The sequence below is a fragment of the Protopterus annectens genome, chromosome 8.part0 (assembly GCF_019279795.1).
Source record: "Protopterus annectens isolate FY-2018-M chromosome 8.part0, PAN1.0, whole genome shotgun sequence".
In the NCBI taxonomy this organism is placed as follows: Eukaryota; Metazoa; Chordata; order Ceratodontiformes; family Protopteridae; genus Protopterus; species Protopterus annectens.
The window spans coordinates 1,319,883,059-1,319,901,353 of record NC_056741.1 but is presented as its reverse complement, the minus strand read 5'-3'; the positions used below and the strand labels follow the sequence as shown (position 1 = coordinate 1,319,901,353).

Below are 18,295 nucleotides of genomic sequence, written 5' to 3'. Positions count from 1 at the left end.
GGCTCCGCTGTCTAAGGACAGGGGGACTGCCAAAGACCCAGTCTCCGTATGCAGGGAAGGTGCTGGGGAGACCGTGGAGGTAGCCAAAGAAGATTTGGCTAACGCACTCCTCATGGCCCTGAAGGCGGGACCACCAGAATCCTGGGAAGGTCCCACCTCCGTGGCCTACAGTGACGGTACCCCCGCAGCTGACGCACCAATAGGAAGGCTTGGGACCGAAAACATCAGTCCCGAAGCGTCCCCCCCGGGGCCAACAGAGGAGGTCCGCGTACCGAACTCCGACTCGAGAGCCGGCTTTGGAGTAAGGGTCGGGCCCGACCCGAAAACCTCCATCGGCTCCACCAGCACCGGCTCCAACGGTGCCGAGGCTGTTGGAGGAGGAACCAAAACAACAGGGTGGACCATCGGCTCTGAAGCCGAATGGGCTGGAGCCGAAACTAACTTTTGGAACACCGGAGACTGGAAAAGTCTTAGGAGCACCCTGTCGATGTCCGAATCAGACATCTTGGAGGATCTAGATGACACCGATCGGGTCTGAACCGACTTCTCCATCGGCTCCATAGGACTAGGGGACCGGCTCCGAACGGATTCGACTACTATCGGTTCCGAGGGAGACCTCAAAACAATTTCCCTCGGTGCCGAGGAGGGCTTCGGCGCCCCAAGGGGAAGAGTCTGAGCCGGCAACCCTCATCGGCTCCAAAATCAGTGGAGCCGATGAAGGTGACCCGCCTCTCGATGCCCCAGTGCTCAGCTCCGAAACCAGAGGAGTCGAGACTGGAGGCATCGAGGCAGACCGTTCCGCCCTCGGCTCCGAAGTCAGTGGAGCCGATGGAGAAGTCTGCCTAGGTTTCTTGGCAGTCGGTTCCGACAGACTGGTCGGAGCCGACGCTTTTTTCTTCTTGGTAGGAGAGGAAGAGGAAGATAAGGCCTCCTCGAAGGAGGGTTTAATCAGCCCTTTTAATATTAATTTATTCTTCCTCTCTTGGAGGACTCTAGAAGAAAAGGCGTGACACACGCTACAGGACTCCTGTAGGTGCTTGGCGCCTAAACAATATACGCACGAGGAGTGGTCGTCAGTTATAGACATTTTGTAACCACACCTCGCGCACTTTTTAAACCCAGAGGGCCTATGTTCCTTAGACATACTGACTAACAGGCACTAAAAAAAAAAACAAGTTAAAGTAGCTGTTCAGTGATTTTACCACAAGTAAAACTTTAAACCAAGTTTGGTTTTTTTTTTTTTTAAAACGAAACAATATCCGGACAAAATACTGAAAAGGAGGGCCAAGACCCTCTAACTTAAGCAGGTACTTCACCTCCAGAAAAAACAAAAGACAGCAGATAAAGAATAGGGGAAGGCCCCTCTAACTTAAACGGGAAACCTTTCCCTTAAACCAAAACACAATTTTTCTCAACAAATATCAGCAAAACACACTCGTACAACAACAATAGCTGTTAAAACAGCTTTTGGGGTAAGAATATCAAAATTCCTGACAGGAAAGTTTGAAGAAAACAGTACTTAGCTCAGCCAAGTTTGAGACCACGTCCTAGCTTGTAAGCGGCAAACGAGATCTGGGGGATTAGTGGTGGTGCATCCTGGGATAAGAAATAGCTCAGCCAATAAGAGGCTTCGCTCTATAGCATAGCGTGCTGAGTCGGAGCCGAGGGATCGGCTCTGAGCCCATCAGTACAGAATGTAGGCGAGATAGGATCACATAACATCTGATAGTTTTTTTCCAGCTGAAGGACAGAGCATCCACTTTCCAAGCTTGTCTGTGGGGAGTCCTTGCGCAAAATTTTTTCCAATTGATAGTTCCGGGGAGAGGCAAACAGGTCTATATCTGGGCTCCCCCACTTGCTTGTCAACATGTTGAAAATCCTTGGTTCCAGTTTCCACTTGTGTGGGTTCATGAGGTTTCTGCTTAGTCCGTCTGCCAATGTATTTAGTTTTCCTGGCAGGAATTGAGCTTGTAAATGCACTTGGTAGCTCGAGGCTGTGTTCCACAATGCCATGGCTAGTCTGTAGAGGGGGTAAGAATGTGTACCCCCCTGCTTGTTTATGTACCACATAACAGTGGTGTTGTCCGTCTTTACCATTAATTGTCCTGGAAGAATGTGGTCCTTGAAGGCTGTCCACGCATTCTGTACAGCTAACATTTCTTTATGATTGATGTGAAGGTGCATTTGAATTGGGTTCCATTTGCCCTGAATGCACTTCCCTACCAGGTGCACCCCCTATGCATAGTCTGATGCATCTGTTGTTAGGGTTTGGGCAGCAGGGGGTAGTGCGAATGGTAGTCCCTTGTTCTGGTGGCAGGCCTTTGCCCACCAGAGGAACTCTAGGCGTAGGCAAGGAATGATAGGAATCATTGCTTCTAGATCCTGAGAATGTTGACACCATAGGATTTTTAGACACCACTGTAGTTTCCTCATATGCAGACTTGCATATGGAATTAGAAGAATGCAGGAGGCCATGAACCCCAAGACTTGTAATATTTGTCTTGCAGATAGCAGGGTTTTTGTGGCCACGTGTTTGAAGTAGGTTGTCAAGTGAATTTGTTTCTCTGGCGTGAGGCAAGCCATCTGGGAAGTTGTATTCAAGCTTGCTCCCAGGAATATAATTTGTTGACAGGGTACCAGATTTATTTTCATTTGTGGTGTACCCCAGACAAGTTAGCACCCTTTGTACGAAAGCCAGATGATTCAAAAGTATGTCCTGGTTTTCTGCATGAATTAGACAATTGTCCAGGTATGGGTATATTTGAATATTTCTTTGCCTGCAGAATGCAATGACTGGCAATTTGTGAATACCCTGGGTGCAGTAGATAAGCCAAAGGGCAGTGCAGAGAACTGATAGTGCATGAGGCCTGCTTTGAAGCGTAGGTATCTTCTGTAAGATTCTCTGATTGGTGTGTGCATGTATGCTGCCTTTAAATCTAATGTTGCCAACCAGGCATCTTTGCTTAGCATATGAAGCAACTGGTGAAGACTCAGCATCTTGATTTTTGGAATCACCAAAAAGGTGTTTAGAGTAGACAGGTCCAGGATAGGATGCCATGAGTTGCCTTTTCTGGGTACCAGGAAAAATCTTGAGTAGATACCTTGTCCCTTTTCCTCTTCTGGTACCAACTGAATAGCCCCTATGCTTAAGAGAGAGAGAGTACTTGCTTTTGGGCCAATGCCCACTGATTTGGAGGTAGATCTGGTCAACCGCTTGGAGTTGGTAACGTGTGGAAGTGAAATCTTTGTCCTTGGGACACTATATTTAAAACCCATTTGTACTGGGTAATGAGTCCCCAAGTTCTTTGCATGAAGTGCAATCTTTCCCCCCAAAGGGGCAGTCCGTTGAGAAGTGCTTGGAAGTTTTAAAAATAAGTCATTGAGACAGTTTACCCAGATATGGAAGTGGAGGCCTTCCACTGCTTAGTCCTGTGCGTCCCCTGGGACTGAAGCCTGGGTGCTCTGCTGGATCTGGGTTTGGACTGAGAAGGTCTGGAAGAGGCAGGAAAGGACCAATTCTTAGAAGGCCAATGCCTATTAAATCTTGGAGGTTGTACTTGTAAAAAATCTTTAACAGTTTGCATAGATTTAGCTCTTTCCTCCATCTTATTAAGAACTTCTTCTGTCTTGTAGCCAAAACAGGCAGTCCTGATTTAAGGGAGCGGATTGCTCCTTAAGCCAAGCATAACTTCTAAATATAGACCCAGTTACCGCAGCCTTGCAAGATGCCTCTAGTGAATCAAAACCACACTGCAATGTATGTTTACCAACTTGTTCAGTAGAATGCATTAAATCCTGTAAATCCTTATTTTAAGCACAATCAGGAATCAACATAATTTTCTGTTTAAGCAATCCAGTAATATGCTGCTGATACTTTAATGAAACTGGCAATTGAAGGCCCTAATGGCCAAAGTTTTAGAAGTGTATACCTTCTTACCCCATCTATCCAGTGCCCTGGAGTCTCTATCAAAGGGGGTAGGATTTTTGGCAGTAGTAGCTGTAATACCTTTGGGTCCCTGTGAAACAGTTTCAGGATCCGCAGTAGGATTTTTGAAACGGAACTTGTGAGAGTCAGGAACCCTGTAATATCTATCACGTTTTCCGGAAGCAGGAGGTAAAGAGTCAGGGGCCATGCTAGATTCCAAAAAGGCATCATCAACAATGTCCACTACAGGAGGTATAGCTAAAGGCCTGTGCTGGGGCAGGAGTAAGAAATCCCTAAGCCTCTTTTTAGAATCAGAGAAATCCTGACTTTCCCATCAAAAATGCTCCCTGAGGGTATGTAAAGTTTCACCAAAAGAGAGATCCTCTGGGGGGAGCAGAGGGAATAGAGTCCTCAGCATCAGAATCCTCATAGGTAGATAAGGGTAAATCCCGGTCATCAGAGGAAACAGAAATTTCAGAATCCTGATCAGAAGTATCATAAGCAAACTCCGTCCTAGGTCTCTTAGAGGGGGAAGGTTGGCTTCCCCTGATTAAAGTAGTAAGGTCTTCAGCAATTCTTATCATTTTTTTTTTAGGCATAGAGGCCTGACCATCCGGTCTGGGCATCAGTTTTCTAGGCATGGTTCGAGTTTTAGGCCTTGAAGAAGAAGATGGCACCGGTTTAATATGCAAGTCAGTAGGCCTGAATGCACCCTCAGAAGCCGTTGCCTGCACAGCGGCTCTGGACCCATCCAAGGCAAAGACATTCGCAGGTACCACAATTGAAGCATCTCGCGGCATACCAGACTCCGAATGGGTCTCAGTAGAGGCCTGCGAATCTGAAGTAGCGGATATCAAGGGCTGCGAAAGCACCTCACTGAGTACCAGCGAACTGGGTGGCCTGTCTCTGTCTTTATCTTTGCATTTTTTCGGAATGTCGGTAGTTGGATGGCTTACCAAAGACACATCAGGATAATTGAACCGAGCACCAAAATATTTAGAAGCGCAAATATACCAACGATATATAGTTCGTGGTTTAAATAAGGCACAAAACCGACAGTGAGGTATGTCATGGTCAGGGCCTAGGCAAGGAATACAGTATGAATGAAAATCTTTATGAGGTACTTGCTTTCCACAAGAAATGCAATTATTTACTTTTACTGACATCGGATTAGAGCAAGAAAAAGTTTCCCAACGGGGTACTTAGCTTTTAGTTGAAGACTTCGGTTCCGAAACTCGAAAACGAAAACTTTAGGAGTCTGTCGACCGGCACTTGCGAACTGCTTCTGCTTTGGGCACCGCACGGCAAGAAAGACTGATGTAATGACGTCGGCTGCATGTTTTATACCTCTGATGACCTGACGTCATGGAAGAAGAGACAGCAACCGTCGTAGGACCCAAGACTTTGTTAATCAGGCTGACTGAGGGCTACTGCAAGCAGATAACCCAAATGTAATGACTGCAACAGTGAAACACAAAGAACATCTCTACCACTGTTTTCTCTTTCATGTCACTGTCAGAACTTAGGCAGGGGCACAATGCCCACAGTGATTCTGACCCTCAGCAGTACATTTCTGACAATGTGTACAACAGATATTTCAATATAAATCTCACACATGTGACTAACAATATGATACAGATAGACTCAAAAAGCCTCATAAGCCCTTAGGCTCACATTTCTTTACAAGTCTTATAAAGATCTACACATAAACATATATATAGTATACTAACCTCGAAAAAGGGCATAGCAAAATTAATTTAAAATGGGTGGCGAAAGCCAAACACACTCTGGCTAGGCTTATAAATGCCCTAGGGCAGATAGCCTAGTATGAACCTATGAACACTTGCTGGTTAATGTAATTGCATAAATTCACATCATAATACCTGTTTAATGACATGTGGAAATGATGGCTATGCATTAATAAAATACAACCATGCTTTTAGGAATTAAAAAACATAAATAAATAAACACAATATACCTTCGCTCTTCTTTAGCTCTAACAAACTTTTCTTCAATACGTGCAATTTCATCACAAAGAGATGCATTTTCCTGTACAAAAAGAAAAAAATAAAATTACATATCAGATTGACACAATAAATGAAGAATGTACTTCTGCAGCAGGTAGTTAAAAGCAGAAAGGTCATCTGACATTTACCTATTCAAAGGAGATCTGTAGATCATGGACATTCCCATAGTCGTCAACAACCTCTGACTATTGATACCATTAGTTTTATTTTAAGACTACTATTTTTAACTGGATATCATCTAAACACGTGCAACAGACTGGGGTCCTGACTCACAGTTTATCATAAAATTATAGTGCAAATGACAACAAAATTTTACAAGCAGCTGCAAATGCAACTCTTTGAAATTGAGACTGCAATTGCTGCAAATGCTCAAAGAGCACTGGCTGCGACATCTGTTGTCAATAAATAAATAAAAGCTGGAAAAGGGGGTAAAGCTAGCAAGCAAAGAGTAGATAATATATAATCTATGCTTATTTCTGTCACTTCTAAGTACAGTCTTCAATGTCTGAAAACAATTTCAAGAAACTACACAATAAAATAGAATTGTGATATTTAAATGAAAAATTCACATTTTGCAAATGCTCTTAGTACTTCAATATATTGCATTCTTTAATAAATTACAGAATCAGCTATGACTTTCACAACTAATACCCAAAGCATTTTCACCACACAGTTACTTTTTTTTTAAACTGCACTATACATTTTGCTGCCAAAATTATGACAGAAAGAAAAACAAGAATCACACATGGGACCAATTAAAGCAAGTATGGATGCCTTGTAAACATTTTACACTGCAAAAACAATTTAAGATAGTAAACGGTTTATGTCCAGCTACAGAGGCAGAGTCTACATTTAGACTAAAACGTAGCATCATTTAGCAGGCAAGGCAAACTACAGCATACAATTAATTTATCAAAACCGATGCACCAGTGGGATCACCGTTTCAATTAAAACAGAGGATCTCTGCCACAGGTGGAGTCCGGTATCCTGCTAGACTTCCAGAGATATGTACCGTTCCCCCACTGCAGCCAAAATGACGTCATGTTCCTTGGGACTTGTACATTCCTTGTACAAAGGTGGTGTCCACTTTCATGCATATAACAAGACTGGAATTAAAGACCTCTTCATGACAGGGTTCCACATGACTTGCCCCTTCAAGGGTATCTAAAAGTCTTCTTAAATAAACGTAGAGATTAAGGGATGTTCCTGTGTCCTACTACAATGTAGCAGAATCTGCTTACACAAATGTACTTTCTGGCAGGTAAAGAACAGGTGAAAATACCACACTCAGAATAAAAAAGGCAGATTATGAGAGTCCTGTTGTATGAGGTACTCAGATAACAGCAAAATACTGAATTGTCCCTGTCAACAACATCTGGAAGGGTTAAACAGCTCTCTCACAGAGCTAAGAGGGGCTGGCAAAACATTTTTAATAAGTAATGGTGTTTAATGATGTGAGTATCAGAGCTGTTACTAGGTGCATACATAATTATGCAAACTGGTCACAACTGCACAATATTTGTATAGCCAGAATATGAAGTCACAAGAACCCTACAACCCAAGACAGACAGAAATACTATTAACATCCACAATGGATTACTAAACTAGTCCCTACCATTCCCCAGCTATAGTGGTACATAGAAAAACTGCCTCTCTATAGCTGCACCACATTAATGCAATGTTTGACTAACATATCTAAAGCAAACTTGTTACTAGATGACCAAAAATGCAGTGCTAAAAGAAAAACTATTGCACTTTGCCAACCTTATTCAAGGCAACTGTCTAGCCACATCGTCCTTGAGGGGGAAACACAGGTGACATAGATGTAAGTTAGCAGTCACACAATGTAAGTTAGCAGTCACACAACTTAGCCATCATATTAGGTCAGCCTACTTTGCTTAGCCTGCAGTTAGGACCCATCATTAGCCAAGAGTTAATCCACCATATTGTGCTAGTGGGAAAATACTGGTTTAAGACAAAGTGTCGCCACTCAGCAGATTCTTACAGCACTGTAGTAGTAGGTAGGACAAGCACACAACATGAAACTCCTGTAAGGAAAGGTGAGCATACGGGGCAAGATAGACACAGATGCCACTGTGAAGATAAGGGTACTTCAATCAACTAACTGTTAAGGCATGTGTCTCTCAATATTATAATACTTCTATGTCCTAATCTTTAACCATTGTGGATAAACAGAATAACAATATGTGCAGTCAACAGTCAGGTGGTGGCACCAGTACACATGCTTTGAGCAACAACAAGGAAAAAAACACCTCCAGAAGTGGCATACCTCTGAGGTCCTACCAAAATGTACTGCAAACACCTGTACAGCAGGAAAAGTTTGATTTCCCTACAGGTACATCAAACTGTTAGCTGCAAAACTGAAGAAAAGTTGACCTGATTTCCTGCTACCTTTGGTTCTAAAGATGCATGCAAATAACTACTTCCCTGACTCCATCCTACTGAAGATTAGTTCACCTATATTGTTCAGATGAGAATAATAACAGAAGCTGATTCATCTGATTCAGGACAACATTTGACACAAAATTACAAGCATAAAGGAAGAAATGACTGGTCTGTTTTGGCAGGGTAAAGTGTCCCATTTGTGCTGCTAATGATACAGGATGGATTAGTGACCTGACAGCCAGAGAACCCACTGAGAGAAAACAAGCTTCAGCAGTTAACAATCACCTCATCTATCTTAGCAGAAAAAGCAGGATCTATACTTTTCTCTAACAGAAACTACAAAACAATGCAGTAGGAAAGGAAGGCTTCAGAATACACAAGCAAGGGTTTACAAGATGCCATGTTATGTATAGAGAGATGCAATACATAACTGCATATCAGCCCCCAGCAGTTTGTAGCAAAAAAAAAAAAATGTCATCAATTTACATAGTGATGGGGCCTCAGTGTTGGAGCAATGCATGTCACACAGCCAAGAAACGTTCTTTTCCAGGGGAGGACCACCCAATAAAGGGACATTCTGAGGTATCAACCCCATTAAACATGGGAACTGGGAAGAACACTACTTGAGATCTGGAAGCCAGTGGCAGAGCTACAACAAAAGAAGGACTGCTACAAAGTCAAAGTCAAAAGTACCTTTATTGTCATCTAGATCTACACAAGTGCAGATTAAATGAGATTCCATGCAATCAGCTCATCATGGGACAGACAAAAAAGAAATCACGTACATAGAAAGACATCATTTAAAGCAACATATAATAATGCTATCACCATCTTATAAATCAACTCTATGCATAAATATATAGCTACATATATTGCTAGAAACACACACTTGTTAACATACTAAAAATACACATCTGCAGCAAAGATCAGGCAATAGTATTGCACATGAATCATGTGTCACATTATGGGTGAACAAGCGCATAGCAGTAACAGCTGAAGAAAAAATACTGCACCTGGGTTAGCAGTATAAATTATAATGCTTGGTTGAGCATAATAAATAATAGATGAAATAATACTGCATAATGGGAAGTCCCAACTTTCTGGCCTATCAGTGATCAGACCTAATGTTGGAATTAAGAAGTCTGATCACCATCGGATAAAAACTGTCTTTGAATCTAGTTGTCCTGCATCGAATATTGTGGTATCTTTTACCTGATAGGCTCATAAACAGACTGTTTGCAGGATGAGTTGCATCATTTAGTATTTTGGTAGCTCTCTTTAGGCTCCTCGACGTATAAAGATCCTGGATTGTGGGAAGACTAATGCAATTTATCCTCTCAACAACTCTCACCACTCTCTGCAATGATTTCTTACCTGTGACCAAAAGGCTCCCATAACACACTGAAAAACTGGATGTTAGGATGCTTTCAATTGCTGCTCTGTAGAAGGTGAGAAGTGCTGACAATGGTAGTTTCGCCTTTTTGAGTCTTCTCAAAAAGTGGAGAACTTGGTGTGCTTTTTTCACTATGGGGCAGGTGTTCCCTGACCAAGAGAGATCATCAGGGATATGAACTCCAAGAAATTTGGTACTGCATACCCTTTCCACCATCTTGCCGTTGATCAGGAGCAGTGTATGGGGTGTTTGCCTCTTCCTGTAGTCTGCGCGGATCTCTCTCTTGTTTTACTTACATTCAGGTCAAGGTTGTTTCTTGCACACCAGGCAATTAGTGTGTTAACCTCTTCTCCGTATGCACCCTCGTCCTCTCTCGTGATGAAACCCATGACTGTGGTGTCATCAGCAAACTTGATGATATGACTTGTACTGAAATTTGCTGTGCAGTCATGGGGTAGGATAGAAAACAATAGGGGGCTGAGAACACAACCCTGAGGAATACCTGTGTTGAGTGTTATGCTCCTAGAGGTATTCTTGCCCACACAAACCTTCTGTGGCCTGTTAATCAAAAAGTCCAGGATCCAATTGCAGAGATGTTTGCTGATGCCCAGATGTAGTAGCATATTGATCCACTGCATAGGGACAACTGTGTTAAATGTTGAGCTAAAAGTTGCTGAATGGCATTCTCACATAGCTGTCTTTGCTCTCCAGATGCTCAAGAGCAAGATGCAATGCGACCGCTATTGTATCAGCCGGGGATCTGTCTTCTCTGTAGGCAAACTGCAGTGGATCAAAAGTTGATGGTAGTTCCACAGACAGGTGTTTCTTGACTCAAAACATTTCATAACTGCGGATGTTAGTGCAACAGGCCTAAAGTCATTCAATCTGGAGGGTGAGGCTTTTTTTGGGTAGAGGGATGATATTTGTTACTTTGTAACATGAAGGGACCTTTGCTAGGCTAAGTGAGGTGTTAAATATATCCATGAGTACTGTGCATAGTTGGTCTGAACAGCTCTTTACCACCTTACCCAAGATACTATCTGGACTGGCTGACTTTATGTAGTACCCTTTTTACTTTCATCAGGATAAGGCTGAGTACTGTATCATAATGCTCTGTATGTAACCTTTGCACAGTTGTGGTGTTCTTCTCCTCAAATCTTCCAGAAAGGTATTCAGCCTGTCTAGGAAGTCAGGGTTATCATCACATTGTGAAGCTCTCGTTTAATAGTCCGTAATTTGTTGTATACCCTGCCACAACCGTCTGGTATCCCTCACGTTCTCAAAGTGGTTTAGTACATTCCTCCCATATTCCCTCTTAACCTCTTTTATGCCTTTCTTCAGGTTTGCCCTTGCCACACTTAAAGCTTCCCTGTCATTTGCCTAAATGCTGAATTTCGTACCTTCAGAAGATCATAGACCTTACTTGTAAGCTATGGCTTTTGGTTAGCTCTTGTGATGATGCTTCTGATCTCTGTGACATCATCAACACATTTTATGGTTTAAGCCATCACTGCTTCAGTATATTCATCTAGGCCAATGTGCTGGTCTGTTGTGGCTGCCAAAGACCAAGGAGGTTGGAATAATGGTTAAGGTGTTTACATCACCACCACAAGGTAACAGGGTTTGATTCTCACCTCTGAAATGGAAATGGGCTAGGCTTAACATGGCTCATGAGGGCAGCTAGCCTAATATTTACCTATAAGCCTTAAAAAAATTGGTAGTGGACAGAACACTTAAGAGCATGAAGCTCAAAAAAAAAAATCCCTCTCTCATTGACATTACAACCAAGAAGAAAATTATTTTCTGTTAATCTCAAATGTACTGTTGATGTCAGTTCAAGGGAAGCTTTGACATGGTTTATGGGAAAAAATGTAAAAGTCCAAAGGGAGTATAAAAACTCTGCTTTCAAAGGGCTAAGATGCAAGACTCCCTTTAGAAGCAATCTCATAGTGGGCCTAGAAACCAAATGCAGATCCTAAGAAAGGTATGCTGTCAGAGCCAAGCCATGTGCCTTAATGAATGAATACAACACACCCTAAGAAACAGACTCAGTAAAGCAAGTTAAGTGTTTCCATTTTGACAAGCACAATTTCCAAAAGAAAAACTTTCACTTTCTAAAGATGTATAAGAAAATAATTCTCTATTAAGACTCAGAACTCAAATATCCAACCTGTTCAGTATATAAAATCTACTACAAGACGTTGCCCGATGATAAGCAAAGTTATTCCTGAACAAGACACGCCAGAAGTTGACTATTTTTTTAATTCTTAGAAATCATAGTTTCTGGGTCACAACGGAAACAGATGTGCCCAAGTACAGAAATTCTTCAGTCAGCCAGCAGAATCAAATAAATGGGGTAAACAGTGAGCTAACAGAACTTTGCCTTTCATAAAACAAAAAAAAGAAAAAAAAAAACAATCTGGTTGTAGTACATCTTGCAGAACTTAATAGCGAAATCAGAAGGAAAAATGCCCAAACAAGATAGAATACTACTGCATTCTTACCCTTACCAAATTAAATAAAAGTTGGTTACCACAAGCACGAAAAACAAGAGGAATAAGATGGAAGAATCTTACAATCAAACTGTTTGATGACTTCTCTAAAGAAATAATTATTCGAGCAAGACAGCAACTTTATCCATATAAGACTGGATCACATAAATGTGAAATATTAACCCATATTAACCTCATTTGTACATCATGCTTGTTTTAACTGGAACTTGGCCGGGTCAGATTTTTTTTTTAACAGTACAAGAACTGAAGACTATATTTATAAGAAAATAACTTCAGAGCACACCGCTTCACAGAAAGAAGCTAAGATACCAGAAAATAAAGTTGCAAAGATGGAATGGGAATAAAACAGATGACATACAGAAAACTCAAGATTCTCCCCACAGTAAACTTGTTGGGGAAAAGTATAAACCAAAACAAATAATAGGAAGAAATGCCCCTCTCCTAAACCATCTAAAGACATGAAAGTATCTCCTTGCTAAAATAAACAAAACTCATGTATTTAATGGGGAAAAGAAAGACAATCATCTTCAAGAGAAAGCCTGAACAGACTGATATAACAGAAACAGGGCTTCAGGAAACAGTAAGAGTTGCTACTTCTCCAGACATCAGCAGAAGTCAGTAGGGTTGGATCATGGTCAAATGGGGCCCTAGGTAGTGTAATGGACTGAACACCCTCCCCCCATACACAAATACAGCAGCCTCCCGCACATTCATTCAGCAAACCCTGCAGCCATTCCAGTGTCCCGTTACTTGGCTATTTCTCCCCAGTTACCATAAACACTGTTCAAACCTGACAGTGTGCATACTATTTTATTCTTTACTTCTACAATGATTATAGATATTTGCATCTAATTTAAAACTTTTACTTCAGATTTTATAGCACAAACACTGACAGTCATTTGCTAAACAAAACAATACAGTCTCACGGTGAAAACAGAATTAGCGTGAAGAGTAAACTTCTCTGCCCTTGAAACTCACATTCACTGAAATGGCACTGAAACCAACATTCAAATAAAATGTATCTTGGCTGGTAGCGGATTAAGTTTACCTTTGGGCTGTTTTCAAAACGCAGGCCCCTTGCACAAATTTTTAAGCCCACGCATACATGCATGCATGAGTTCTTTGATTCACCTTCCTGACTGTATGAAATTATATTGTTTGTATAATACAGCATCACTTGTTAGAATCCGTTTTAAATTTGTAGTCTTGAACATTTTTCCAGTAAGCAATGAAACAAAATGTATGAACCAATAATGACAAAACTGCCCATCACAGCCATAAAAAGGCCAAACAAACTTTTGTCATTACAATGCACCAAAATCAGTCAATGTGCACAATCTTTGCAGAAGAAAAAGTTATCTGAATAATCCACATTACAAAGATCTGTAACTAATGAAATAGCTGCTGCTGGCCAGCAACTTTATATTTCAGTGTTTCATCTACAAATTCAGTGCCTGCTGCCCTTGAAGAATAAACTGCCTATGTTACATTAAAAAATTGATAAGCTAGTAATATTGTAATAGGGAACGGATGGCAAACCGACAACAGGTTCATAGTTACTGGGCATCTCATCAAAAGGAGGACACACTCGGGAGTACAGCACCCTCCCCCATTAAAGTACAACACAATATCGGACTCCATCTACAAGGTGTGGGAGTAGAACCCATATCTTTCTGCATCAAAATCATGTATGCTACCTGTTGTGCTACTAACACTGCTTTCAAACTCTCTAGCACAAACAGTGACAACCATTCGCTGTACAAAACAGTTGCACATTGACAGATGACTTAGCATGAGCAGCAGTAAACTTCTCTTCCTTTGAAGCTCATAATTCCTTGAAAATACACTAAAACTCATAGTCTGGTAGTTGATGTAGAAGACTCAGGCTCTTGTCTCCTGTAACTGAGGTACAGGGTTTCAGCCTGTGTAAATTAACTAACCAGACATCCCTAACTAGGGCATTTTACACAGACACACAAACACCTCACTGACGGAATGTTCATCTGTTTTATATTCCATGGAATGTTTAAATTCCATGTGTGGACACGAAGCAAACATTCTGAAGAAAAAAACAGCAGGAATGCATTGATGCACAAAGGAATGTCTTGAAGAAAGCAACAGCAGGTGTGCTTTGACCAATGCAGAGATACAGAGGGTGTTCTTAAATAAATCTATTAACAGGACATGTACTTTTTTATCTTTAATTTTAATTAATTTAATTAAAAAGTAAATTTTGTGTCAGCAACCCTGGCCATCGGGCCCCTCACAGCCAGTAGGCCCTAGGCAACTGCCTAGGTTAACTAGTGCTAGATGTAGCTCTGGAAGTCAGAAAGTGTCATTTTTTTTAGAATTCTTGTTGGACTTTCAGTAGTCTAGCTGGATAGGAGATGAAAATAAATAAGAGACAGGTAAAACAGAAAAAAAGCTACACATATTCATGATTTCTTTGAAATAACTTTTTTATACTTGGGTTAAGTTGTTTTTTTACTTCCTACGTGACTGAAATTTGCATTTGTGATTGCTTGTATAATGCACTGATTTTGCCTCAGACAAAATACTCTGCGAGTTCAGGAAAATGGACACAGATGGAATGTTGTGGTGAGTACATAACTTCTTTATCTGATGTTGTCATTTTCATTCATTCCTCAGTGAATGGGACAGAGTCTCCAGCTATGGTAACCTTGGATATCCCTTACAGAAGGATGTTCTGGAGCACCACAAAACCAAAGGCAGCTCTATTTCCGGAAATAATTCCAATATGTAAGTGTAATAAACGTATGAGTATCAGAATAAGTGGCAGCTGCACAAATATCAATAGAGGCTCTATCCCAATAGACATTGACCTGGTTGAATGGACTTTTGGTTGTCTTGGTAAGGTTATACCTTCTAAGGAATAAACATAGGAAATACAATCTATTATCCATTTAGCCAGTGTAGTTTTAGAAACTGGTCTTCCCAATCTTTTACTAGTAAAAGAGACAAATAATTGATCAGTATTTCTAAATTCCTTGGTCCTGTAGCTGCAGAAATAAAGTTGTCTATGTACATCAAGAAGGTGAAGGGTGTGGTCTCCTTTGTTTTCAAATTTGGGGGAAGAAAACTAGCAAACTGATGAGTTGGTTAATATTGGTTTCAGAGGCAACTTTTGGTAAGAAAGAAGGATCTGTGCATAAAGTAACCCCGTCCTAGTGAAATATCAAAATACAGTGGTTTGGAAGACAGTGCCTGGAGTTCAGATACTCGTCTTGCAGAAGTTACAGCTACTAGAAAGTCAGTTTTCTAAGAAAGAAACTTGAGATCTACTTTAGCAGATGGTTCAAAGGAAAAGTACTAAGGTTTGCAAAATCATAGTGAGGTCCCAAAGTGGAGGAGGGTCCTTTATTGGAGGTCTAAGTCAGAAGGTAAGCTTAAGAAAGGCCTTACATAATTTGGATGACACTAAAGGAGAAGCATCATCTCCAATGTGATAGTTCAAGATGGATGCTAACTAAAGCTTAACAGTGGAAAAACTTGCTCCGGCTTGAAAAATTTAGGCAAAGAAGTTTAGAACAGCTGGAAGTGGAGCAGTAAAGGGATTTAATTCTCTCTGATGAACCCAAAAGGAAAACCTTTTCCATTTACTTTTATAAATCTTCCTAGTCGAAGATTTATGAGAAGAGGCTAGGATTTTTCGAACCGGGGAGGAAAGCCTGAAATGTCTAGCCATTATCAGAATTGGAGAAACCATGTAGTCAGCTTGAGGCCTGCAATATCTGGGTGAACCTGCCCTGACGGGTGAGATAGGAGGTCTGGACTCGGATCCAGCATCCAAGGAGGACTTAACTAAATGAGACCAAATGAAGGGGAACCACACTTGTCGAGGCCAGAAGGGGGCAATAAGGATTACTGTACTCTTCAACTGAAGTACTTTCTGAAGAAGCTTGAGGATGAGAGGTAGGGGCAGGTAAGTGTAAAGGAGACTGAAGGGCCAATCGTGGACCAGAACATCTCTCGGTGACTGTCCCTGAGGTGGGATAAGGGCAAAGAACCTGCTGCATTTGTTGTTGGGGGGATGCAAAAAGATTGCAGCAAGGCTGACCCCATCTGTGGAAAATCAAGCTTGCCAATGATTAGTTGAGAGACCATTTGTGAGGCATGAGGATGGTCCTGCTGAGTTTGTCTACTAGAATGCTGGATTTCCCTGGTATGTGCATTGCTACGTATGTATAAAATCCACAACTTGAATTGGCTGAAGCTGAGATTCGTGCATGTTGATGGTGATTTCCAGTGACAGTGAGAGTTGAAGCAAATAATCCCTGGTTTTTACTAGTAGATGCCTGGCTGGTTCAGTAAGAAGTCAGTTATCTAAACAGTAAAAGACACTGAATCCAAGCAGCCTCAGTTGAGCTGCTACCACTGCCATGCATTTGGTGAACACCCTGGGTGCTAAGGTGAGACTAAAGGGCAGGGCTCTGAACTGATAATGACTGGCTCCCAGCTGTAAGTGGAGATACCTTCGAGAGCCCCTGTTCATTTTGATGTGATAGTACATGTCTTGAAGATCAACTGAACTCATCCAGTCATCTTTCTAAAGAAGGGGCTGAATGGACTGAACTGTGACCATCCAGAATTTGGAATTCTTTACAAACTGGTTGAGATAACATAGATCCAAGATAGGTCTCAGGTCCCCTGTCTTTTTTGACACTAAAAAGAACCACAACTAAATTCTGGATCCTGTTTGTTCAGGGGGACCTCTTGGATGGCTCTCTTGTCTAGCAACTTTGTGATCTCTTGAGCTGCTAGCTCCTTCAGACTGGGTGGAACATCAGGGAGAACTTTCCTTGTTTTTAACGGAATTTGTAAAATGGGAACAAAATATCCTCTGGATATGATCCTTTGCACGCAAGAGTTATTTGTGATGGCTAGCCAGGCATTTTGTTGCAAGGATAAGTGCCCCCCAATGCCTCCAGAGAGGGGCAGTCAGGAACAGGAACACTAGAAGGATCTGTCTGAGAAAGAATCTTGAGATCCTTGGTTCTGCAGAGCCGGAGTGGGTGACGTCTACCACTGTAGTTATTCCCCCCTCTGCCTCTGGGAGAAAACTCCCTACTTGATTCCTGGAAAGGGCCTTGAGATTTTCTGAACCACATTTTTTTTACTGATGCACTGGGTCCTGGAGAAAGGTCTCTGCGGAGTAGAAAAGTGAATTCCAATGGCAGACAAGGTCTTTCCATCCTGTTCACTGCAAGAGAGAGTTTCTTTTACTGTTGGACCAAACAAGGGTGATCTATCAATGGGAGCACTGATGAATGACACATTGAAGACTTCTGCGAAACCATACAATCACATCCAGGCATGTCTCCTTATGGATATGCTTGAACTGGCTGCCCTTAAGGCACCTTCTGCGGCATGAGAGATCAACCTAATTTTTGCATTTGTAATCAATTGCAGGGTGGCCACTCATGAGGAAAAGGACTTCTGTTCTTCTGCGGACATGGACCCTGAGGTAGAGTTAGAGAATTCCTTTATTAAGTCTCTCTGTAATTTGGTGAAATGTGCCAGGTAGTTCAGTGATCACAGGGCAAGTGTCTCTGACACAAACCTTGCTTCCCAAAACTCTCCAAAGCCCTAGACGCTCTGTTAGGTGGATGAACAGTGGCTGCCACAACAACCATGGCATCTACAGGAATCCCTTTAGTCCAGTGCTGTCCATCAGCAGGGGAGCTTAAGATTTTGTCGGGGTGTTTGGGGATAGGTACCAAAGAACGGTTTCTTCCATGACTTGCAGGAGACAAAGTTTATAACTCTCATCTGTGGGGGGGGGGGGGGGTTAAGCCAAGATGCAGATGGGCCAAACTCAAAGGCTTACAAGAGCATTGATTCCTCCAGGGAAGGGGCTTGGGAAGACCAATCACCTTTTTGGTGAAGGATCTCCAAGATGTCTCCAAGTGAAACATCTTCAGGTGGAGATCTAGGGGACCCTTCCCCCTCATCAAAATCAATGTCTCCTGTGAGGGATTCCTGTGGGGAATCCAAGTGCTCCTCTTGCATA

General features: G+C 41.9%; 1 protein-coding gene across 6 annotated transcripts in view; it reads right to left on the bottom strand.

The window, feature by feature from the left end:
- The window catches only part of TBRG1 (transforming growth factor beta regulator 1), a 675,454-nt gene that overhangs the window by 420,362 nt on the left and 236,797 nt on the right, over positions 1–18,295 (bottom strand). For all 6 annotated transcript variants that reach the window (XM_044080849.1, XM_044080848.1, XM_044080847.1 and 3 more), the window contains one exon: positions 5,904–5,974. In XM_044080849.1, the coding sequence (XP_043936784.1) occupies positions 5,904–5,974 (71 nt within the window). The remainder of the gene's footprint in view (positions 1–5,903; positions 5,975–18,295) is intronic.